The sequence below is a fragment of the Melopsittacus undulatus genome, chromosome 23 (genome assembly GCF_012275295.1).
Source record: "Melopsittacus undulatus isolate bMelUnd1 chromosome 23, bMelUnd1.mat.Z, whole genome shotgun sequence".
Lineage (NCBI taxonomy): Eukaryota > Metazoa > Chordata > Aves > Psittaciformes > Psittaculidae > Melopsittacus > Melopsittacus undulatus.
Window position 1 is genome coordinate 805,911 of NC_047549.1, and position 25,471 is coordinate 831,381.

At 62.6% G+C, this 25,471-nt stretch overlaps 2 protein-coding genes across 2 annotated transcripts; both read right to left on the minus strand.

Moving 5' to 3' along the window:
- Nucleotides 1-383: 383 nt before the first annotated feature.
- MAST1 (microtubule associated serine/threonine kinase 1) lies at nt 384-19,103 on the minus strand. The gene is made up of 27 exons (XM_034072094.1): nt 19,065-19,103; nt 18,622-18,653; nt 17,739-17,827; nt 17,201-17,273; nt 16,708-16,786; nt 15,740-15,903; nt 14,498-14,573; nt 13,689-13,895; nt 13,030-13,131; nt 12,084-12,213; nt 11,442-11,509; nt 11,282-11,364; nt 10,107-10,315; nt 9,456-9,594; nt 8,829-8,961; nt 8,583-8,748; nt 8,146-8,247; nt 7,615-7,737; nt 6,893-7,002; nt 6,043-6,167; nt 5,100-5,260; nt 4,871-5,011; nt 3,561-3,793; nt 2,989-3,111; nt 2,264-2,400; nt 1,609-1,778; nt 384-958 (listed from the first exon to the last, which is right to left on the minus strand). Exons 1-27 carry the CDS (start codon nt 19,101-19,103, stop codon nt 384-386), a joined length of 3,789 nt encoding a protein of 1,262 aa, XP_033927985.1.
- A 609-nt stretch (nt 19,104-19,712) lies between these two features.
- RNASEH2A (ribonuclease H2 subunit A) lies at nt 19,713-22,796 on the minus strand. The gene is made up of 8 exons (XM_034072031.1): nt 22,656-22,796; nt 22,507-22,578; nt 22,012-22,138; nt 21,628-21,715; nt 21,319-21,456; nt 20,729-20,816; nt 20,520-20,643; nt 19,713-19,857 (listed from the first exon to the last, which is right to left on the minus strand). Exons 1-8 carry the CDS (start codon nt 22,780-22,782, stop codon nt 19,713-19,715), a joined length of 909 nt encoding a protein of 302 aa, XP_033927922.1. The 5' UTR covers nt 22,783-22,796.
- Between the last annotated feature and the right edge of the window lie 2,675 nt (nt 22,797-25,471).

Below are 25,471 nucleotides of genomic sequence, written 5' to 3' on the forward strand. Positions count from 1 at the left end.
CTGCACCGGCTTTATTGAACCCCCCCCTCCTCCCCTCCCACCCCCCCCGTCGTTGACTGGGGGGAGGGGGGAGATCGTTTGCATAGCGAGAGCGAAGGGGGGGTGATGACGTCACGGTGGCTCACAGCATCATCCCTTTGGGGGGGGGCGCATGCGGGGGTCCCCATTATACACCCGGCGGAGGGGAGGGGGGGTCCCCCTATTTACACCCAGGGGGAGTCCCCATTTAAACCCTATGGTGGGTCCCCCCCATTTACACCCTGCGGGGGGGTCTCCATTATACACACGGGGGGTTCCCCCTCATTTACACCCGGGGGGGGTCCCCATTATACACCTTGGGGGGGGAGTTCCCCTTATTTACACACGGGGGTTCCCCCCCTCTTCTATTTACAGTGATGGGTGGGGGGGGTACTCAACGCCCTGGGGGTGCCCCCCCCGCCGCCCCACTCCCCGCTCCGGGCCCCACCACCACGATGGGCACAGGGGCGGCCCCCCCCCCCTTTCCGCGCTTGTTCGTGCTCCTGCACCGGGCTCAGCGCTTTGGGGGGGCCCCGACCCCCCCGTTCGGTGCCCTCAGCCGGGCTCTGCAGCGCAGGGTCCCCCCCGAACTCCTTCCCTTTGCGGGGTCCCCCCCCCCCTCCTCCGGCCGCTGTGGCTGAAGCCGCTCCCCCCCCTCCGGCTGCCACCGCTTTGTCCGGTGCCCCCCGTCGGGTCGGTCGTGGGGACTCGGCCGCCCTGGGGTGCAGCTTGGCCGGGAAGGCCGGAGGGGAGGCGGCCGGTGGGGACGGGGTGTGAGCCAGGGGGGACAGGGGGATGCTCCCCGCAGACTTGCACCGCGCTGCCCGGTACTGGCGCTGCAGCTTCGGGGACAGCCCCTGCAGGGAGCTCGGCCGCAGGTGAGGCCCCGCCGGGGACGGGGGAGCGCTGGAGCCCGGGGAGCTGCTGGGCGGGGACGGGGCTGCGGGACGGGAGCAACGGGGACGGGGATGGGGATTGGGAACACGAGGCTCCCGTATCCCCCCCCCGCCGTGGCCACGCCCCCTCCATTGGTACCGCCCCCATCGGGATGGCCACGCCCCATCAGCCTCGCTCTGATACGTAAGCCCCGCCCCTTTTCTATGAACGTGCCCTCCGTTACCATGGTCCCTCCACCCCTTCATCCGGTTGCCATGGTCACCCCATCCCCTGTTACCATGGTTCATCCCAGCCAACCTATGGTGACTCCCCCACCCAATCCCCCCTTACCTTGGTCCCTCCACCCCCCCCATCCCGTTGCCATGGTGACTCCCTCCCCATCCCGTTGCCATGGTGACTCCCTCCCCATCCCCTGTTACCATGATCCCTGCCGACACCCCCCGCATAGTGACCCCCCCCCCCCCATTCCCCTGTTACCATGGTCCCTCCCATCACCCCTATGGTGACCCCCTCATCCAATTACCCATTACCTTGGTCCGTCCGGCCCCCACCCCTCCCCATCCCGTTGCCATGGTGACCCCCTCCCCATCCCGTTGCCATGGTGACCCCCTCCCCATCCCCCGTTACCATGGTCCGTCCCCCCCCCCATAGTAACCCCCCATTCCCCATCCCGTTGCCATGGCAGCCGCGTACCGGCGTCGGCGGCGCGCGGCGGGAGGGCGGGGTCCCGGCCGCGCGCATGCGTGGGGGAGGCGGGGAGGCTGTCGGAGGAGGAGAGCGAGCGGCTCAGTGACGTCAGCGAGCGGCTCGTGTGCAGCAGCGACGCCTGCCGGGCCAGGTGACGGAACAGCGCACTGCGCCGCCTAGCGGAGGGGAGGACTCACTCCTTTCCGTTCCCCCCCCCCCGTTCCCGGTTCCCCCCCCCCCGTTCCCGGTTCCCCTCCCCCCATTCCCGGTTCCCCTCCCCCCATTCCCGGTTCCCCCTCCCCCCATTCCCGTTCCCCCCCTCCCCCATTCCCATTCCCCCTCCCCCCATTCCCGTCCCCCCTCCCCCCATTCCCGGTTCCCCCTCCCCCCATTCCCGTTCCCCCCCTCCCCCATTCCCGTTCCCCCTCCCCCCATTCCCGGTTCACCTCCCCCCATTCCCATTCCCCCTCCCCCCATTCCCATTCCCCCCTCTCCCCATTCCCAGTTCCCCCTCCTCCCATTCCCGGTTCCCCCTCCTCCCATTCCCATTCCCCCCTCCCCCCATTCCCAGTTCCCCCTCCCCCCATTCCCATTCCCCCTCCCCCCAATCCCGGTTCCCCTCCCCCATTCCCATTCCCCCTCCCCCCATTCCCGTTCCCACCTCTCATGGCCGCCCCCGGTGCCCCCCCTCCGGTTCCTCCGCGCCATCTTGGTCCGGGCCCCGCGGCGCCGGGCAGGCCCGAGCCGGATCGAGGTGTTCTCCAGCGGTGTCGTGGTCACCAGCACCTTGGTGCCGCTCTAGGGGTAGTGTGGGGTCACGAGCACTGACCTCGGTGTGACCCCAGCGTGACCCCCCCTGACCCCAGTGTCTTATGGCCCCAGTGTGACCCCTATGAGCCCCTAACCCATCATGCCCCCAGGGTGACCCCAGGGTGACCCTATGACCCCGGTGTGACCCCATGACCCCAGTGTCTTATGGCCCCAGCGTGACCCCTATGAGTCCCTAACCCATCATGACCCCGGGGTGACCCCTATGGCCCCATTGTCTCATGGCCCCAGTGTGACCCCTATGAGTCCCTAACCCATCATGACCCCGGGGTGACCCCTATGGCCCCATTGTCTTATGGCCCCAGTGTGACCCCTATGAGTCCCTAACCCATCATGACCCTGGGATGACCTCAGTGTGAACCCCTGACCCCGGTGTGACCCCTATGACCCCATAGTCTTATGGCCGCAGTGTGACCCCTATGAGTCCCTAACCCATCATGACCCCAGGGTGACCCCAGCATGACCCCCTGACCCCGGTGTGACCCCTATGGCTCCAGTGTAACCTCTAGGAGCCCCTAACCCATCATGACCCCGGGGTGACCCGGGGTGACCCCTGACCTTGAGGATGAGCTCCACCACCTCGGTGTGCACCAGCCCATGCACTGGTTCCCCATTGACGTGAGTGATGAGGTCACCGGCACAGAGCCCCGCCTCCTGCGCGGGGCCCCCCTCCTCCACGTGCTGCCATGGCAACCAGCATGTGACCATGGACATCCCGCACCCCCCCTATCCCATACCCCATATCCTATACAATCCCATATATCCCATACCCTACACCCCATCCCCATATCCCATATCCTATATCCCACACCCCATATCCCATACCCTGTATCCCATACCCCATATATCCCATACCCTGTATTCCATACCCCATATGTCCCATACCCCATATATCCCATACCCCATATATCCTATACCCTGTATCCCATACCCTATATACCCCATACCCCATATATCCCATACCCTGTATCTCATACCCCATATACCCCTAGTCCATACCCCATGCCCCACACCTCATATTGCATATCCCATACCCTGTATCCCATATCCCATGCCCCACACCCCATACCCCATACCCCATATCCCCTACCCCATACCCCACACCCCACATACCCCCCTCCCCCCCTCACCCAGACCACGTGGTGCACGCTGTACACGTCACTGTCCCCCAGGTAGACGCGGATCGCCCGCAGGGTGAAGCCGAACTTGCGGCCGGGCCGGGGGATGGCGATGGGGGAGCGGGGGGGAGGGGCCACGGCCGGGCCCAGCTCCCGGCCCGGGGACGAGTCTCGCGAGGACGGGTCCGACGAGAGCGAGCGCGGGGACATGGGGCTGCCGAGGGGGGAGGAGCCCGGGGCCTCCCCTGCACCCAGCTTGGTACCGGGGACCCACCCGTGGGGAGCCCCATTGACAACAATGGGGAGCCCATTGACCCCAATGGGGACACACCACCCGTGGGGAGCCCCATTGACAACAATGGGGAGCCCATTGACCCCAATGGGGACACACCACCCGTGGGGAGCCCCATTGACAACAATGGGGAGCCCATTGACCCCAATGGGGACCCACCACCCATGGGACACCCATTGACCCCAATGGGGACACACCACCCATGGGACATCCATTGACACCAATGGGAATCCCCATTGACCCCAATGGGGACCTCCCACCCGTGGGGACACCCACTGACCCCAATGGGAAAACCCTTTGACCCCAATGGGGACCTCCCACCCATGGGGACACCCATTGACCCTAATGGGGACCTCCCACCCATGGGGACACCCATTCACCCCAATGGGAACCCTCATTCACCCCAACGGGGAACCCTCATCCATGGGGACACGGGGAACTCCCATTGACCCCAATGGGACACCTCATCCATGGGGACCCAGGGCTCCCCCATTCACCCCAATGGGGAACCCCCCATAGGGACCATGGGCTCCCCCACTCACCCCAGTGTGGACCTCCCACCCATAGGGACCCAGGGCTCCCTCATCCCAATGGGGACCAGGGACCCCCACCCATGGGAGTTCATGCTGACACCAAGGAGGGGCCCCTGGGTGGGATTTGGGGTCCCAGGGATGGGATTTGGGTCCCAATGACGGGATTTGGGGCTCAATGATGGGATTTGGGGTCCAATGACGGGATTTGGGGTCCCAATGATGGGATTTGGGGTCCCAATGATGGTATTTGGGTCCCAATGATGGGATTTGGGGTCCCAGGGATGGGATTTGGGGTCCCAATGACAGGATTTGGTGTCCCAGGGATGGGATTTGGGTCCCAATGACGGGATTTGGGGTCCAATGATGGTATTTGGGGTCCCAGGACGGGATTTGGGGTCCCAATGATGGTATTTGGGGTCCCAGGACAGGATTTGGGGTCCCAATGATGGGATTTGGGGTCCCAGGACAGGATTTGGGGTCCCCCCCCCGTCACCCACCGCTGGGGATGATCACGGACAGGGCCGTGGCCGACGCCGACTTCGTGACCTTCCCGGGTCCTCGGGGGCTCCGTTTGTCCCCCCCCGCCTCGGGGCCCACCCCCGGGTGCCGCGGCCTCCGGAGGGGCGGGGGCAGCTCCCCTGGTGGGCGGGGCAAAGCGCCGTGGTCACGCCCACTCCCCACCTCAGGCCACGCCCCCCTGCCCTGGCCCCGCCCCCTGGTACCCACCTGGGTCCTCAGCGGGTCCCTCCGCGGACCCCTCGCGCGCATGCGCACCGTTGCGGGGGGGCTCGGGCGCCCCCAGCAGCGCCGAGAAGCGGCGGCGCGCGCCCAGGGGGGGGCTCCCCTCCCCCTCGGGGGGGGCTCCTTCAATGGCCGAGGGGCGTTTCCTGCGGGGGGGGAGGGGTTAACACCGACCCCCCCAGTGCTGCATCAGCGCGTGCGCACGTCCCACGGCTCATATCACATATCCCATATCCTTATAATCTATACTCCATATCCCATACCCTATATCCCTATATCCCATACCCTGTATCCCATATCCCTATATCCCATACCCTTAGACCCCATATCCCATACCCTATATCCCATATCCCATACCACATACCCTATATGCCATACCCTATACCCCATATCCCATACCCTATATCCCATACTCCATACCCCATACCCTATATCCCTATATCCCATACCCTGTATCCCATATCCCTATATCCCATACCCTTAGACCCCATATTCCATACCCTATATCCCATACTCCATACCCCATACCCTATATCCCTATATCCCATACCCTATATCCCATACCCTTAGACCCCATATTCCATACCCTATACCCCATATCCCATACCCTATATCCCATACTCCATACCCCATACCCTATATCCCTATATCCCATACCCTATATCCCATACCCTTAGACCCCATATTCCATACCCTATACCCCATATCCCATACCCTATATCCCATACTCCATACCCCATACCCTATATCCCTATATCCCATACCCTATATCCCATACCCTTAGACCCCATATTCCATACCCTATATCCCATATCCTTATACCTTATACCCCATACCCTATATCCCGTATCCCTATATCCCATATCCCTATATCCCATACCCAATATCCCATACCCCATACCCCCGTACCCCCCACCCCCCATCTCACAGCTCAGGGGATGCCGTGCGCCATCGGTCGCGGGGGGGGAACCCTTCCCTTCTGCCCTCGTCCCTGCGCCGCGTTCTTGGGGTCCCCTTTGGGTCCTGCGAGAGCTGCTCCAGGCTGCTGTAGACCTGCACATGGGGTGCACATACGTGTACAGACATGTGTACACGTGTACATACACATACATGTGAGGTAACGTGTGAACATACACATCCATGTGAGATAACATACGTTTACATGCATATACATGTGCGATAACACACGTTTACATGCACATGTGAGATAACACACGTGTACATGCACATACATGCGAGATAACACACGTGTACATGCACATACATGAGACAACACACATGTACATGCTTATACATGTGAGATAACACGCATTTACATGCACATATATGAGACAGCACACATGTATATGCACATGCATGTGAGATAACACACGTGCACATGCACATGCATGTGAGATAACACACGTGTACATGCACATACATGTGAGATAACACACGTGCACATGCACATACGTGTCACCCCCCACGTGTGCACACAGGAGGCCAGAGGGAGGATGCCCGCGATGACCCAATGGGGACCAGGGACCCCCCCATCCCCTCAATGAACCCCAGCCCTTCCATACCCCAATGCCCCCCCCATTGCCCCCCATTCCCCATTGCCACCCCATACCCCAATCCCCCCCATACCCCATTGCCCTCCCATTCCCCATTGCCTCCCATACCCCATTGCCCCCCCATACCCCATTGCCCCCATTGCCCCCCCATACCCCATTGCCCCCCCATACCCCATTGCTCCCCATTGCCCTCCCATACCCCATTGCCCCCCCATTGCCCCCCACCTTGCTGAAGCGGGGGGAGCAGGACGAGAACTGCCGGATCTCCACGGGCTCATCCTCGGTCGTGTCCTCGTCCTCATAGGAAGTCACGTGAGGGAACCGGTCCGAGCGAGCTGGGGGGGGACAAGGGGGGGGTGACCCCAAAGTGGGGGTACCGGGGGGGGGGTCCCAATATTGGGGTCTGGGGGGGTCCCAGTGGGGGGAGGGGTCCCAATGATGGGGTCCCTGGTTGGGGTCCTGGGGGGTCCCAATGTCGGGGTCCCCGGGGGGGGTCAATGTCAGGATCTGGGGGGTCCCAGTGTGAGGGTGCTGGGGGGGGTCCCTGGGAGGGGGGTCACTTGCGGGGGGCTCTGTTGGGGTCACTGGGGGGGTCCCAGTATTGGGGTCCCCTGTGGGGGGGTCCCATTGGGGTTCCATAGGGGTCCCATTGGGGTCCCTATTGGGGTCTCATAGGGGTCCCATAGGGGTTCCATTGGGGTCCCACTGATGTCCCTATTGGGGTCTCTATTGGGGTCCCTATTGAGTTCCCCATTGGGGTCTCTATTAGGGGTCCCTATTGGGTTCACAATTGAAGCCCCTACTGGGGTCCTTATTAGGGGTTCTTATTGGGGTCCCTATTGAAGCCCCTATTGGGGTCCCTATTGAGGTTCCCATTGGGGTCCCTATTGGGGTCCCATTAAGGTCCTATAGGGCTCCCATAGGGGTCGCTGTGGGTCCCCCCTCACTGTCGAAGTAACTCGTGTCCTCCTCGGACTCCAGCTGGGGCACGAACTCCGCCTTCTGCCGCAGCAGCCCCGTCCAGTCCAGAGCGGCGAAGAACGCATGCGCCTTGACCTCCTGAGCGCCCCCTGCGGACGGGAGGACCCCCACGGTTATGGCTAAGTGGGGTCCATAGAGGGTTATGGGGTTCAATGGGGTTATGGGGTCCAATGGGGGTTATGGGGTCCATAGAGGGTTATGGGGTTCAATGGGATTATGGGGTCCATGGGGGTTATGGGTTTATGGGGGGTTATGGGGTCCATAGAGGGCTATGGGTTCATGGGGGTTATGGGGTCCATGGGGGGTTATGGGTCCATGGGGGGGGGTATGGGTTCCATAGCGGGTTATTGTGTCCATACAGGGCTATGGGTTCATGGGGGTTATGGGGTCCATAGGGGGTTATAGGGTCCATACAGGACTATGGGTTAATGGGGGGTTATGGGGTCCATAGGGGGTTATGGGTCCATGGGGGCTCTGGGGTGTCCGTGGGGTCTCACCAGCACCCAGGCGCCGCAGTGGGTCTGGCTGCAGGAGGCAGGAGATGAGGTGTTGAGCATCAGGGGGCAGCGCCTCGTCCCCTTCCGGCCATAGGATCTCATCTGGGGCAGGATGGGGGCACAGATACAGGGACACAGGGACAGGGATACAGGGACAGGGATACAGGGACACAGGGATACAGGGACACAGGGATACAGGGACACAGGGATACAGGGACACAGACACATGAGCGCAGGGACACGGCTGCCAACCCCAGCGCATCCCTGTGTCCCCATCCATGTGTGCCTGAAGTGCCCAACTCCATGTCCCTGTGTCCCTGTCCCCATCCCACATCCCCATCACCCCCTATCCCTATATCCCAACGCTCACATATCCCACATCCCCCATCCCACATCCCCCATCCCACATCCCCCATCCCACATCCCCCATCCCGTACCGGATATCACCTGCCCGAACAGCTCCTCGGGGGTGTCCCCAAAGAACGGGACACATCCCACCAGGAATTCATAGAGGACGATGCCCATTGCCCACCAATCCACAGGCTTCCCATAGCCCTGCCGCAGGATCACCTCAGGTGCGATGTACTCGGGGGTCCCGCACACCTATGGGGCAGGAATAGGGGGGATGGCACCCATTGTAACCCCCCCTCCCCCATCTCCATCCCATCCCATCCCATCCCAACCTGCTTATCCCGGAATTCCCGCGCATCCTTCTCCATGTGCCCTTCATAGAGGTTGGTTGTGAGGCTCATGAGCCCCATCTTGGAGAGCCCGAAGTCTGTCAGCTTCACGTGGCCCAAGGAGGTGATGAGGAGGCTGCAGAGACCCACACATCCGGATGGGACCCACACATCGGTAGGGGACCCACACATCCGGATGGGACCCATGCATTGGTAGGGAACCCACACATCCGGATGCATTGGGATGGGACCCACACATTGCAATGGGATCCATGTGTCAGGAGGGGACCCACACATTGGGATGCATCGGAATAGGACCCACACATTGGGATGCATTGGGATGGGACCCACACATCAGGAGGGAACCCACACATGGGGATGGGACCCACACATTGGGATGCACTGGAATAGGACCCACACATTGGGATGTATTGGGATGGGACACATGCATCGGATGGGACCCACACATTGGGATGGGACCCACACATTGCAATGGGACCCACGCGTTGGGAGGGGACCCACACATCCAGATGGGACCCACACATCAGGAGGGGACCCACACATGGGGATGGGACCCACACATTGGACTGTCCCCCCCCGCTCCCCCCCCAGTGCCGGGTCCGGACCCACTTGTCGGGCTTGAGGTCGCGGTGGACGATCCCATAGTTGTGCAGGTACTCGAGGGCCAGGACGGTCTCAGCAAAGTAAAGCCGGGCGAGCTCCAGCGGCAGCGCCCCTATGTGCTTCAGCAGCGTGGCACAATCCCCCCCTGCGGGGGCACCATGTGGGGGGGGTCACGATATGAGGGGGGTCACAATATGGGGGGTATCACGATATGGGGGGGACACAAGGGATGTGGCACCGCTCAGCGAGCACCAAGAACCTGACCCAGAGGGTGTTGTATGGGGAGCAAGCCCATCCTGTCACGACGTGGACCTGGCTGTCGTGACAGGAGTCACCCCATTGTGACATGAACCACCCCATTGTGACATAAACCCCTCTGTATCACGCTGGCTGGACCTATATTGAGGTACCAGCCCTATATCATGATACCCTGGCCCCATATCACCTAATGTGGCGACACTCATCCCAGTATCATGATACCCTAGCCCTATATCACCTAGTATTGCAATACCAGTCCCAGTATCATGATACCCTGGCCCCATATTGTCTAACATCACGATACCAAGCCATATATCACGATACCCCGGCCCCATATCACCTAATATCACAACACCCCAGCCCCACATCACCGACTCTCGCGCCCCCCTCCCCTCGCACCTTCCACGTACTCCATGACCATGCAGAGGTGGCGGCGGGTCTGGAAGGAGCAGAAGAGGCTGACGACGAACGGGTTCTCAGCGAAGGTCAGGATGTCTCGTTCCACAAACGCCTGTTCCACCTGGTTCCGCAGCAGCAGGTTCTGCTTGTTGATCTTCTTCATGGCGAAGCGCTGCCGCGTGGCGCGATGGCGCACCAGGTACACGGCCCTGCCGGCACACACGTGGGGTTAACGTGGGGATGGACATGGGATCATCCCCATCCCATCCATCCCTGCCTGCACACGTGTGGTGTTAGCGTGGGGATGGACATGGGATCATCCCCATCCCATCCCATCCATCCCTGCACACGGGTGGTGTTAGTGTGGGGATGGACATGGGATCATCCCCATCCATCCATCCCTGCACACGTGTGGTGTTAGTGTGGGGGTGGACATGGGTTCATCCCCATCCCATCCATCCCTGCACACATGTGGTGTTAACGTGGGGATGGACATGGGATCATCCCCATCCCATCCATCCATCCCTGCACACGGGTGGTGTTAGTGTGGGGATGGACACGGGATCATCCCCATCCCATCCATCCCTGCACACGGGTGGTGTTAGTGTGGGGGTGGACATGGGTTCATCCCCATCCCATCCATCCCTGCACACATGTGGTGTTAACGTGGGGATGGACACGGGATCATCCCCATCCCATCCATCCCTGCCCGCGCATGGGTGGTGTTAGTGTGGGGACGGACATGGGATCATCCCAGTCCCATCCATCCCTGCACACGGATGGTGTTAGTGTGGGGATGGACATGGGATCATCCCCATCCCATCCATCCCCACACACACATGGAGCCATCATGGGATCACCCCCATCCCATCCATCCCTGCCCGCACATGGAGCCATCATGTGATCACCCCCATCCCATCCATCCCCACACACCCATGGAGCCATCATGTGATCACCCCCATCCCATCCATCCCCACACACACATGGAGCCATCATGTGATCACCCCCATCCCATCCATCCCCACACACACATGGAGCCATCATGTGATCACCCCCATCCCATCCATCCCCACACACACATGGAGCCATCATGTGATCACCCCCATCCCATCCATCCCCACACACCCATGGAGCCATCATGTGATCACCCCCATCCCATCCATCCCCACACGCACCCATAGGCACCGTTGCTGATGAGTTTGATGGTCTCGAAGTCGCCTTCGCCTGGGGGCTTCTTGGTGCGAGGGGAGGAGCGGCCCTGGGGGGAGATGGAGAGGGATGGGAGGGGGGGGATGGGATGGGGGGGATGGGGACACGCGTGGGGCCAGCACCCACCTCAGCACCATCGTCAGGCTCTGGGGTGTTGGTGCCGCTGCTGTCGCGCTCCTCCAGGTGCGTCATGTCTGGGGCATGTGGGGGACATGGGTGGGTATCATGGGACATGGGTGGGTGTCATGGGTGTGATGGGACATGGGTGGGTATGGGGATATGGGTGTCATGGGTGTGATGGGACATGGGTGTCATTGGTGGGTATGGGGATATGGGTGTCATGGGTGTGATGGGACATGGGTGTCATTGGTGCAAGGGGACATGGATGTCATGGGTGTATGGGGACATGGGTGTCATGCGTGGGTATGGGGATATGGGTGTCATGTGTGTATGGGGACATGGGTATCATGGGTGCGTGTGTGTCATGTGTGTGTTGGGACATGGGTGTCATGGGTGTATGGGGCCATGGGTGTCATGTATGTGAGATAAGACATGCAGTGCCATGGAGCATCACACATGTGCAGGGACATGGGACATCATACATGTGCAAGGACACACATGTGGGGACACAGCCCATCACACACACAAAACACCATCACCCACCCCGTTCACACACATGTCCCACCCTTCCCCCTCCCACGTGTAACCACCCCGAGGTGTGTGCTAAGCATGTGCTAAGCATGTGCTAAGCATGTGCTAAGCATGTACCAGGGAAGGGATCCCGCGCCAGCCCCAGCTGCCCGATGATGTAACGTGGGATGTCAGCCTTGAGCCTCCCCTCACGGGCCTGGCCCTCGGCGGCCGCCAGCAGCTGATAGAACTCGGCCGGGTCGAACTCCTGCACCAACATGGATCGTCACACGTGTGCCAGGTACGCACATGCCTCATCACGTGTGTGCCGGACACGTGCACACATCGTCACGTGTGTGCAGGACACGTGCACACATCGTCACGTGTGTGCCGGACACGTGCACGCATCGTCACGTGTGTGCAGGACACGTGCACGCATCGTCACGTGTGTGCTGGACACGTGCACGCATCGTCATGTGTGTGCCAGACACGTGCACGCATCATCACGTGTGTGCAGGACACGTGCACGCCTCATCACGTGTGTGCAGGACACGTGCACACCTCGTCACGTGTGTGTCAGGTACGCGCACGCCTCGTCACGTGTGTGCAGGACACGTGGGTCACATGTGGTGCCCCGCAGGGAGCACACGTGTGCCAGGGAGAGGTGATGGGCACACGCGTGTGGTCCCCGCGGTGTAGCCAGGATGTGCCGTTGCCATGGGGATGGGGATGTTGCTATGGCAACGGTGATGGTGGTTTCTTGTTGGGGGGGGGTTGGGGGGTGGGGATGGGGATGGGATGGGATGGGGATGGGATGGGGATGGGGATGGGGATGAGATGGAGATGGGATGGGGATGGGATGGGAATGGGGATGGGGATGAGTATGGGAATGGGAATGGGGATAGGGATGGGGATGGGGATTGGGATGGGGATGGGAATGGGAATGGGGATGGGGATTGGGATGAGTATGGGAATAGGAATGGGAATGGGGATGGGGATGGGGATGGGGATGGAGATGGGATTGGGATGAGTATGGGAATGGGAATGGGAATGGGGATGGGAATGGGGGTCCTGGGGGTCTCACCAGGCACTCCAGCAGCCGCGCGGGGCGGGAGATGATGATGAGCAGCTTCTTCACCAGTTGGGTGATGAAGGCCACTTCCTCCGACTCGGAGCGCTCGTAAGCCTGGGGGGGACACAGGACATGGGGGTCAGGTCAGTGCTGGGGGATGCTGGGGGGTCCCATAGGGTTCTGTTGAGAACCACTGGGTGCCATTGGATCCCATTGGGTCCTATTGAGTCCCATTAGATCCATTGGCTCCTACTGAGTCCAACTGCATCTTATTGAGTCCGTTGGGTCCCATTGTGTCCTGTTTGATCCCATTGAGTCCCGTTGGGCCCTACTGGGTCCCATCGGGTCCCACTGAGTCCCATTAGGTCCCGTTGAGTCCCATTGGGTCCCATTGAGTCCCTCTGGATCCCATTGTGTCCCATTGAGTCCCACTGGGTCCCGTTGAGTTCCATTGGGTCCTGTTGGGTCCCGTTGGGTTCCATTGGATCCTGTTGGGTCCCATTGAGTCCCATTGCATCCCATTGAGTCCCATTGGGTCCCATTGCATCCCATTGAGTCCCATTGCGATCCGTTGAGTCCCATTGAGTCCCATTGCATCCCCGTGAGCCCCATTTAGTCCCATTGCATCCCATTGAGCCCCATTGAGTCCCATCGCGCCCCACCGCGCTCACGTCCTGCAGCAGCCTCTCCATGTTCTCCTGCAGCTCATAGAAGTAGCCGGCGGTGATGAGGCCGTGTCTGGCCTTGGCCAGGCAGTCACGCGCCAGCTCCACCAGCTGGTGCTGGATGAAGCTCAAGGCTCCATCAGCCAATGGGGTCCCCCCTGGGCCGCAGCCGCGCACGAACTCCTCCAACCGCTCCTCCATCTGCGCCGTGGCCTGTGGACCCGAGGGGGCGCCACTGAGGTCCATGGGGGCCATTGGGGGCCATTGAGGTCCATTGGGGGCCATTGAGGCCCATTGGGGGCCATTGACATCCCTTGGATTCCATTGAGTCCCCTTGGGTTCCATTGAGTCCCATTGGGTGCCATTGACATCCCTTGGATTCCATTGAGTCCCCTTGGGTTCCATTGAGTCCCATTGGGTGCCATTGACATCCCTTGGGTTCCATTGAGTCCCATTGGGTGCCATTCAGCTCCCTTGAGTCCCATTGGGTCCCACTGAGTCCATTGAGCTCCACTGGGTCCCATAGAATCCCATTGGGTTCCATGGAGTTCCCTGGAGTCCCATTGAGTCCTGTTGGGTCCCATTGAGCTCCTTTGGGTCCCACTGAGCTCCCATTGGGTCCTATTGAGTTCCCTTAGGATACATTGGGTCCTGTTGGGTCCCATTGAGTCCCATTGAGTCCCATTGAGTTCCCTTGGGTCCCATTGAGTCCCATTGCGTCCCATTGAGTTCCCTCGGGTTCCATTGGGTCCCATTGAGTCCTATTGGTCCCATTGACCCCCCAACCTCCTCCAGTGCCCCATAGAAGCCCCCACCTTGGGGAACCGCTCCTTGTAGACGTGGTTCATCATCACGATCTCATTGTCATGGGACGAGGGCGAACGCCCAGGGCTGGGGGGTGCAACACGGGCAGCACCCATGGGACCCACAGTGTCCCCATGGTGCCCCCATCACCTCCCCATGGGGGCTCCATCACCCCCTTGTGTCCTACCCCATGGTGTCCCCCAACTCCTCCCATTGCCCCCATTGGTGCTCCCATTGCCCCATGGTGCTCCCTATGGCCCCATTCCCCAATGGTCCCCTCAAGGTGACCCCCAACCTTGATGGTGACCCCCAGTTCCCCCATTGCCCCATGGTGCCCCCAGCCCCCTCCCATTGCCCCCCATTGGTGCCCTCATCACCCCATGGCGCCCCCAACCCCTCCCATTGCCCCCCACTGGTGCCCCCATTGCCCCCATTGGTGCTCCCATCACCCCATGGCACCCCCAGCCCCCTCCCATTGCCCCCCATTGGTGCCCTCATCACCCCATGGCGCCCCCAACCCCTCCCATTGCCCCCCACTGGTGCCCCCATTGCCCCCATTGGTGCTCCCATCACCCCATGGCACCCCCAAACCCCTCCCACTGCCCCCCATTGGTGCCCCCATTGGTGCCCCCATCACCCCATGGTGCCCCCCAACCCCTCCCATTGCCCCAATTGGTGCCCCCATTGGTGCCCCCATCACCCCATGGTGCCCCCCAACCCCTCCCATTGCCCCCCGTGGCGCCCCCCAACCCCTCCCATTGCCCCATGGTGCCCCCAAACCCCTCCCATTGCCCCCCATTGGTGCCCCCATCACCCCATGGCGCCCCCCAACCCCTCCCATTGCCCCATGGTGCCCCCAAACCCCTCCCATTGCCCCCCATTGGTGCCCCCATCACCCCATGGCACCCCCAAACCCCTCCCATTGCCCCATGGTGCCCCCAAACCCTTCCCATTGCCCCTCATTGGTGCCCCCATCACCCCATGGCTCCCCCCAACCCCTCCCATTGCCCCAATTGGTGCCCCCATTGGTGTCCCCATCACCCCATGGCGCCCCCGACCCCTCCTATTGCCCCCCATTGGCGCCCCCATTGCCCCCATTGGTGCCCCCATCACCCCATGGCTCCCCCCAACCCCTCCCATTGCCCCCACGAGCACCCCCATTGCCCCATGGTGCCCCCCATTGGTGCCCCCATCACCCCATGGCTCCCCCCCAACCCCTCCCATTGCCCCCCACGAGCCCCCCCTCGCCCCACCTGAGGCTGCGGGAGCGAGGCCGTGGGGCAGGACCCCCCCTTGCCCCCCCCTCGTCCTCGGCCAGGCTCTCGGAGCTGCCGAAGTGGCGCGAGAGGAACCGGAGCTCCTCTGGTGTGGGCTGGGCCGGGAGCTGGTGCAGGCGCTCCTGCGACGAGCACGAGGACTGCGCGCCCGCGTCACCGCCCGCCCCACACACACCACATAGGGACCCCATAGAGACCCATAGAGACCCCATGGACACCCCAGAGAGACCATAGAGACACATAGAGACCCCATAGAGACACATAGAGACCCCACGGACACCCCAGAGAGACCATAGAGACCATAGAGACACATAGAGACACATAGAGACCCCACAGACACCCCAGAGAGACCATAGAGACACATAGAGAGATCAATAGAGAGCCCATAGAGGAGACCCATAGAGACCCACAGAGATCCATAGAGACACCCCAGAGACACCCCATAGAGAGCCATAGAGACCCCATGGACACCCCAGAGAGACCACAGAGACACATAGAGTCCCATAGAGACACATAGAGACCCCACGGACACCCCAGAGAGACCCATAGAGACACATAGAGACCCATAGAGAGATCAATAGAGAGCCCATAGAGGAGACCCATAGAGACCCACAGAGATCCATAGAGACACCCCATAGAGAGCCATAGAGACCCCATAGACACCTCATAGAGACCCTATAGACACCCCACAGATAGCCCAGAGAGACACAGAGAGACCCATAGAGATCCATAGAGGCCCATAGAGACCCCAGAGAGACACATAGAAACACAGAGATCATAGAGAGACCCATAGAGGCCCCATAGACACCCCAGAGAGACCTTATAGAGACCAATAGAGACACCCCATAGAGACCCATAAAGACCCACAGAGACCCGAGACTCATAGAGACACATAGAGCCCCATAGACACCCCATAGGCACCCCCAGAGCCCCCCTGGACTCACCGAGACAGTGGAGCTGGGGGTGTTGGTGCCATAGCCAGAGGAGGGCAGGGAGGCCAGAGACCAGCGGCGCCCATCGGCACTGGGGGGGCAGGGGGGGTGGTTTGGGGGTGAAACCCCAGATTTCAGATCCCCCCCCCATTGATCTCTGCCCCCCCCATTGATCCTTCCCCCCCATTGATCCCTGCCTTCCCATTGATCTCTGCCCCCCCCTCATTGACCTCAGCCCCCCCCATTGATCTCTATCCCCCCCCATTGACCCCTGCCCCCCATTGATCTCTGTCCCCCCCCATTCATCTCTACCCCCCCCATTGATCCCTGCCCCCCCATTGACCCCTGCCCCCCCATTGACCCCTGCCCCCCCATTGATCTCTGCCCCCCATTGATCCCTGCCTTCCCATTGATCTCTGCCCCCCCCCATTCATCTCTACCCCCCCCATTGATCCCTGCCCCCCATTGACCCCTGCCCCCCCATTGACCCCTGCCCCCCCCTCACCGTCGGGAGGAGGCAAACGAGAAGTGGGGGGCGCTGGGGGAGAAGTTCCGGGGGCTGTCCAGGGGGCTGCTGCCTGCGGGGGGGGGGGGGGGAAGGGGCGGGGCTAGATCGTGACGTCACCCCTGCCAGCCCAGGCCCCTCCCACCTCCAAGACCCCACCCACCCAAAGGGGGGGGGCAGGAGAAGCCCCATGGGGGGGGTCTGGGGGTGATTGGGGGGGGTTTGGTCACGTGGGGGGTCCCCAAATTTACCTGGGGGGGTTGGGGGTCTGAGGGGGCAATGGGTCCATTGGGGGGGCCCTTATGGAACCCTATGGAGCATCCCTATGAATCCCTATGGGGGGTCCTTATGGATCTCTATGGGAGGTCCTTAGGGATCACTATGGGGGGTCCCTATGGATCTCTATGGGGAGTCACTATAGATCCCTACAGGGGGTCACTATGGATCCCTATTGGGGGTCCCTATGGATCCCTATGGGGGGTCCTTATGGATCACCATGGGGGGGTCCCTATGGATCCCTATGGGGGGGGGGTCTCACCGATGTGTCCCGGTAGTGGTGAATGGGGCCGGGGCAGGGTGGGGGAGGTGCTGGTCAGGATCAGGCTCTTCCGGTTGCTCGTGCGGCAGCTGGGGGGTGAGGGGGGGGTTATGGGGGGGGGTCGGCACCCCCTAACCCCCCCGCCCCCCCCCGTGTGTGTGGTATCACCCAAAGGTGCCCTGGGGCGGGGGGGGAGCAGGAAGGGAGGGACCTGGGGGGGATGAGGATGGGGATGGAGAGGGATGAAGGCCGAGGATGAGGAGGGAGCAGGTAGGGATGGAGGAGGGGCAGGGGATGAGGATGAGGATGGAGGAGGATGAGGATGGAGGAGGGATGAAGGCTGAGGACAGACGGGATGGGGATAGGGATGGAGGGTGAGGATGGAGGGGGGAGAATGAGGATGAGGATGGAGAGGGGGTAGGGAAGGAGAGGGATGGAGGATGAGGAAGGAGAAGGAGGGATGGGGAATGGATGAAGGCTGAGGATGAAGCAGGTATATGGATGGAGAGGGAATGAGAATGAGGATGGGGATGAGGATGAGGATGGGGATGAAGCAGGAGCAGGGATAGGGACGAGGACCCCGGTACCTCTTGCTGCGGCGGAACATGGCGCTGCCGGACCGGGGGGGGAGGGTGGACACCGGGGGGGGGTCCCGGGGGGGGGAGGTTCGGGTGGGCTCCGGGGCGGCGGCAGCTCGGGGGGGGGGGGGGGGGGGGAAGAGCGGCGGCTGCAAAGGGGAGGGGCGGGGGGCGGAGCCTGGGCGGGGCCGGGGGGATATGGGGGGCAATAGGGGGCAATGGGGGGCAATAGGGGTCAATGAGGGGTAATGGGGGGCAATAGGGGGCAGATGTGGGGCAATGGGGGTCAACGGGGGGGTCCTCACCTGCTGCTTTTCCGCGGCAGGGGCAGATCCTTCTGCAGAAAGGGCCAAAGGGTGGGGGGGGCCCTTCCCCCCCCCCCCATCTAGACCCACCCCAACCCCATCTCATTGATGGGGGGGGGCACCCCAAGCCCTTCTTATTTCTATGGGGGGGGGCCCAAACCCCCCCCCCCCCCCCCCCTTGCATCCACCTCGGTACCGGCCCCACATCATCATCATCATCATCCCCCCCCCGGACAGAGCTTTCCGGTACCGGGGCTGCATCATTGCCCCCCCCCTCCCGGATTCGTCCTTCTCGGTGCGGCCCCCCCCCCCCCCCCCCCCCCGCACGGGGCCTACATCGCCCGTTACCGACCCCCCCCCCCCCCCCTCCCGTTACCTGTCTCCCCCCATCCGGTCCCATTACCGGTCCCCCCCCATCCGATCCCGTTACCCCCCCCCGGTACCTGCAGGCGCCGCCGCCGGATCACGCCCGAATCGTCCATTGCGGTACCGGGGGGGGGATGGGATGTGGGGGGGGGATGAATCCCGGTGCCCCCCCCCTCAACCTCCCGCCGCCATCCGGACCCCCGGGATCGCTCCGCCCCCTCTAAGCCCCGCCCAGCCCCGCCCTGGGGGGGGGATGATACCAATGCGGGGGGGGGGGGGGGGGTTAACCCCTGCGGTACCGGGATCCCCCCCCCATATCCCAATGCGCTCCCCCGCTGCTGTCCATGGTCCTGAATAGGCCCCGGGTCCCCTTTGGGGGGGGGTTGTGGCTTTCCCCCCCCCCCATTCCCGGTTGATCCCTATAATCCACCGGGATTGAGGACACGACCCGATTAACGGGGGGGGGGGCACAAACAGCAACGTGGCCTCCCCGTTAATATGGGGGCACCCCCAAAAGTAGCAAACCCCAATGGAGCCTTCCCCATAGAGAACGCTGTGAAGCCCCCCCCGAAACCCAAAGACCCCCTCAAAGTCCATAGAACCCCCCAGACCCATTGACCCCCCCCAGCCCCATAGAAACCCCCCCAAAACCAGCGGATTTTGGGTGTTTTCCCATTGTTTTATTGGGGGTCACATTTGGGGGGGGGTCACATGTGGGGGGGGGGTCAGAGGTCATCCAGGGGCCGCAGTTTCCGCTCCTGGAAGAAGCGGTGGGGGGGGCGGCGGGGGGGGCCCTGGGGGGGGCTGCGGGCAAAGTAAGACAGAAGCGAGGGGGGGGCCGAGGGGTCACCCTCGGGGTCCTCATCAGCCCTGTGGGGGGAGAATGAATGGGGGGGTCAAGGACAGCAGGGGGAGGGCACAGACCCCCCCATGTGTGCCCCCCCAATACACAGACCCCCCCGAGTGTCCCTCTATTTCACCTTATGGGCTCCCCCCTTTATATGCCCTTATGGGGACCCCCCATTCATATGAGGACTCCCCCTTAATACCACTTTATGGGCCCCCCGTTCCCACCCGTTATGGGGAACCCCCCTTTCCATATGACATGGACCCCCCCTTATAATCAGACCTCTCCATCCCCCCCTCCCTTTCCTATATGGGGACCCCCCACTTCTTGCCCCCCTCTTCACACCCCATTATGAGGACCCCCCTTTATAATAGAACCCCTCCATCACCCTCTCCCTTTCCTATATGGGGACCCCCCCACTTCTTGCCTCCCCTTCACACCCCATTATGGGGACCCTCCCTTATCATGGGACCTCTCCATCCCCCCCTCCCTTTCCTATATAGGGAACCCCCACTTCTTGTCCACCCTTCACCCCCCATTATGAAGACCCCCCCATATCACATTACAGGGGTACCCCCCATTATTAATGGACCCCTCCATCACCCCCTCCCTTTCCTATATAGGGACCCCCCCACTTCTTGCCCCCCCTTCACACCCCATTATGGGGACCCCCCCCGGTCCGTACCATGTCACGGGGACCCCCCCCTCCCGCAGCAGCTCCCGAGCTGTGCCCCAGCTGAAGCGCACGAGTTGGGGGAACCCGAACACTGGGTCCAGGTTCCTCCGCAGCCACTCCTTGGTCTTGGGGTCTGCCATGGGATGGGGGGGTCAAAGGGGGGTCAAGGGGGGTGTCCACCCCCCGTGTCCCCCCCCCCCCATTGGTTCCATCCTCACCATTGGGGTACCCGGAGCCGTAATCGCGGTCGATGGTGTCCAAATCCTCCTCAAAGACCCAATGCTTCAGAGCGTGGTCACGAGCTACCTATGGGGGGGCACGGGAAATGGGGGGGGGGGGCACGGGAAATGGGGGGGGGCAAAGGAAATATGGGGGGGGGGAAAGGGTTAGGGGGTCTTGGGGGGTTCCTGAGAGGTTTAAGGGGTGGTTATGGGGGATTTAGGGGGTGTTATTGGGGGGGGTCCCCACCTTGGAGCAGGTGGGGGGGGCTATGGGGGGGGCAGAGCGGGGGTTATGGGGGGGTCACCACCTTGGTGCAGGTGAGGGGGGGGCTCTGGTGGAGTCACATGGGGGGGTCATGTGGAGGGGGTCACGGGGGTGTCCCCACCTTGGCACAGATGCTGGGGAGGGTCACAGGGGGGCTATGGGAGGGGTCAGGTGGGGGTGTGTGTGTCACGTGGGAGGGGGGGGGGGGGTGTCAGTCACGTGGGGGTGCCCACCTTGGCACAGATGGGGGGGGGTGTCACGTGGGGGGGGTGTGTGTCACGTGGGGGGTGTCACATGGGGGTGGTCACATGGGGGTGCCCACCTTGGCGCAGATGCTGGCTGCGCTCACCACAGGGTAGGCGCTGTCCGCGCGGGGGCAGACGGTGACTGTGGGGCCTGGGAAGCGCTGGCGAAGTTTGGCTGCATACGGCTCAGCCGGGCCCACGGTGTCCACCAGGAGCTGGGGGGGAGAGAAACCAACCCAAAACAGAGCAAAATTACCCCAAAACAGAGCAAAATTACCCCAAAACAGAGCGAAATTACCCCAAAACAGAGCAAAATTACCCCAAAACAGCGCCAAAACAGCACTAAATTACCCCAAACCAGCCCCAAATCCCCCCCCCAAACCCACCTCTGCCACCTGGACACCGCTGTCCATCGCAAACTGGATCAGGCCCATGGCTGTGTCATGTGACAGCTCGTTCAGGTTGTATTTGACCCTATGGGGGGGATAAGGGGGGGTTGGGGTCCATTGGGGTCAATGGGAGGGTCCATGGGGGGATCCATTGGGGTCCATGGGGTGTTTTGGGTCTATGGATGGTGTCCATTGGGGTCAGTGGGGGGGGTCCATGGGGGGATCCATTGGGGTCAATGGGGGAGTCCATAGGGGTGTTTGGTGTCTATAGATGGGGTCCATTGGGGTCTACAAGGGAGTCCATAGGGGTGTTTGGGGTCTACGGATGAGGTCCATTGGGGTCAATGGGGGAGTCCATAGGGGGGTGCTTGGGGGCCTCACCGGCGCTGCATGCAGGCAGAGATGTGCTGGGGGGGCAGCACGTGCAGGGCCCAGCCCACGACGTCTCCGGCCGCCTCCAGCAGCGCAAAGCGGCGCTCGCGCTCGGCCTCCGACAGCGTCTTCGAGTCTGGGGGGGGCGGTCAGGGACCCCCATTGACACCAATAACCCCTCATTGATACCAATACCCCTGCATTGGCACCAATAACCCCATTGACACCAATACCCCCCCATTGGCACCAATACTCCCTATTTATACCAATACACCCCCATTGGCACCAATAAACTCCATTGACACCAATAACCCCCATTGATACCAATACCCACCCATTGGCACCAATAAACCCCACAGACACCAATATCCCCCCTTGATCACAATACCCCTCCATTTACCCATAACACCCCCCACTGACCCCCAATACTCCCCATTGAACCCAATACCACCCATAGACTCCCAATAACCCCCCATAAACCCCATCATGGGACCCCCCTCAAACCTGCCACCCCCAGCTTCTCCAGCGTCTCCAGCTCTTCCAATGGGCAGTAGCAGATGGCGTAAACCATCGGTCCTGGGGGGGGGGGAGGGGGGTTAAACCGGACACATGGGGGTTAAACCCCCCCACCCCCCCGGGCCCCGTGGTCTCACCCAGCACCGGCCCCCGCCCCGCCTCGTCCACACCGACTGCGCATGGGCGGTCCCGGCAACGGGGGGGGACGGGGGAGCCGAAGGGACCGGAGTCCGGGGGGAGCCGCTCCAAGCGCGCCAGCGCCATGGCAGGGGCGGGGCTTAACGGGAAAGGGGCGGGGCTAAAAGGGGTGGAGCCTCAGGAGCCCGGGGAAGGCGGGGCTTAAAGGAAGGGGGCGTGGTTAAAAGGGGTGGAGCCTCAGGAGCGCGGGGTGAAGGCGGGGCTTAAGGGAAGGGGGCGTGGCCTAAAAAGGGGGGGGGGACCGTTTCCGAGCATCGCGGAAGGGGGGGGGCTCCCGGAACGCTCCCCGCCGGCCCATATATGGGCATGGTGACGTCAACGGGGAAGCCCCAGCCCCACCCTCTTCCGGTGACGCCGGCGTCTGCAAGGGGGGGAATGGGGGAACCAATGAGGGGGTTCCCAACCCCCTCCCCCCCCAATGAACGCAATTAAAGCCATTAGTACAATTATCATTATTAATTAAATACAAACGTACAAAACACGTCATCAAAACGCCCGCTCCACCCCCCCCAGGGGGCTGTAAACGTCATCGGGGGGGTTCCCCCATTGCTCCCCCATTTTGGGGTGCAGTCACTCACCCCCCCCATTGAATCAACAGTTCGGGGGGGTCGCACCATGGTGGGGGCCCCAGGCCCGGTTTTGGGGGGGGGGTGCGGGGGGGTCCCCCCAACCCCATGGTGTGGGGGGGTGCCTGGTCCTGCAGGCCCCATTGCGGTGTCCATTGAGGGGTCCGCACTCACGGTCCAGCCGGTGCCCATGGACGGGGGGGTCCGGTCAGAACCCGAGGGCAGCCCCGGGGGGTAACGGGCACCCGGAGCCGGCGTGGTCCCGGACGGAGCCGCGGAGCCTCCGCACCTGAGCCCGGAGCCCCGCGGCCGTGGCCTCGAGGGCCGCGTTCTGAGCACGGAGCCCCCGCACCCGTTGCTCCAAGCGGGCGATGCGCTCCAGCTTCCGCCGCCGGCACCGGCTCGCGGCCAACCGGTTCCGCAGCCGCCGCCGCTCCGCCTGGAGCCGCTCCGGGGACTCCGGCTCCGCCGCTTCCGCCGCTTCCACCGCAGCACCGGGATACGGAACCGTCCCCCCTCCGCCTCCTCCTCCGGTCGCCGCAGCCGCCGTCAGTCCCGGTGGCTCCGGTAACGTCACGTTGGGGGGCCCCGGTTGGTGCAGCTCATCCAGCGCCTGCGCGAAGCTCCCGGTGAAGCCGTCGCGGTCTCCGGTTCCCGGGTAGAAGAAGCCGCCGGTACCGGTTGCACCGAAGAAGCTCCCGTCGGGGCACGACGCCGGTTTCAAGGCACGGAACGGGTCCTGCGCAGGGCCCGGGGGCAGCGGCCCCGGGACGGCTCCGTAGTCGGGTTCCGGGCGGCAGAAGCCGCCGGGGAAGGCCGCGGGTCGGTAAAACGGCGGCTCCATCCGCGCACACACACGGGGGAACCGGAGGCGGCCGCACCGGGACTCGAACCCGCGACCACGGGCACCGCAGGCTTTATACCCAGCCGCGACGGAAGCGCGCTCCCATTGGCTGAGGAGAGCGCAGGCCACGCCCCACTGCTCGCAGGGACACGCCCCCACGCGCGGGAAGGGGCGGGGCCAACGTGTGGATGGAGGAGGGGGGGGAACACGTGTGCGCGTGGGGGACACTGGGGTCGTACTGGGGGCAATGGGGACGTCTTGGGGTCATACTGGGGGGCCCTGGGTTATACTGGGGGCAATGGGGACGTCTTGGGGTCATACTGGAGGGTCCTGGGTTATACTGGGGGCAATGGGGGAGTCTTGGGGTCATACTGGAGGGTCCTGGGTTATACTGGGGGCAATGGGGGAGTCTTGGGGTCATACTGGAGGGTCCTGGGTTATACTGGGGGCAATGGGAGGGGTCCTCGATTATACTGGAGGTAATGGTGGAGGTCCTGGGTTATACTGGGGGCAATGGAGAGGATCCCGGGTTATACTGGAGGCATTGGGGGGGGGGTCCTGGGTTGTACTGGAAGCAATGGGAGGGTCTTGGGGTTATACTGGGGGGTCCTGGATTACACTGCAAGCAATGGGAGGGTCTTGGGATTATACTGGGGGGTCCTGGGTTATAGTGGGTGCAATGGGGGGGGTTCCTGGATTATACTGGTGGCAATGAGGGGGGTCCTGGGTTATACTGGGGGTAATGGGAGGGGTCCTGGATTATACTGGGGGCAATGGGGGGGGCCTGGCTCTCAATGGGAGCCCCACGTTAACCGGTGGCGCGCCCCAACGTGCCGGGGCGGGGCTGGGCCGCACACACGTGTTCAAGCATGAAGTCACGTGTGTGGGGTGCCCCCCCCCCCCCCCATCCACGGGGCTTTCCGGGGGGGGGGGGGGGAGGAGCCCTCCCCCAAAACGGATTTAAGGGGATTTTAGGGGATTTTGGGGCTGAATCAGAGCCCCCTCCCCCCCCGTGACCCCCATTGGGGAAACTGAGGCACGAAAGGGGGGGAACGAGGTTGATTTGGGCCCCCCCCATGTGGGGGGAAATGGGGGGGGGTCTTGGGGTCACATGAGGGCATGGGGGGGGTTGGGGTCACACCAGGGCAGTAGTGGGGACTACCCGGAAGTGACGTCACTTGTTGCTATGGCGATGCCGCTGATCCCCCTCCCCCTGGGGTTACCGATGCCGCTCCCCCCCCCGGGCAATGACGCAACCGAGGGCACCGAGTGCGTCGCTGACGTCAGCGAAGGCGACGCCGCCAATGGCGGAAGGGGGGGGGGGGGGAGCTGCCGGTGACGCGGC

Coding starts and splice junctions, on each gene's coding strand:
- MAST1 (XM_034072094.1), bottom strand. CDS start 19,103: ATGGACGATTCGGGCGTGATCCGGCGGCGGCGCCTGCAG. Junction 3,794..4,870: donor GTCCGTGATCATCCCCAGCG/GTGGGTGACGGG, acceptor AGCTGGGTGCAG/GGGAGGCCCCGGGCTCCTCC. Junction 1,779..2,263: donor ACCGGGGGCGGCCATGAGAG/GTGGGAACGGGA, acceptor CCCCTCCGCTAG/GCGGCGCAGTGCGCTGTTCC.
- RNASEH2A (XM_034072031.1), bottom strand. CDS start 22,782: ATGGCGCTGGCGCGCTTGGAGCGGCTCCCCCCGGACTCCGGTCCCTTC. Junction 22,139..22,506: donor GGAGAAGCTGGGGGTGGCAG/GTTTGAGGGGGG, acceptor CGCCCCCCCCAG/ACTCGAAGACGCTGTCGGAG. Junction 21,457..21,627: donor GCGGTGTCCAGGTGGCAGAG/GTGGGTTTGGGG, acceptor TCTCCCCCCCAG/CTCCTGGTGGACACCGTGGG.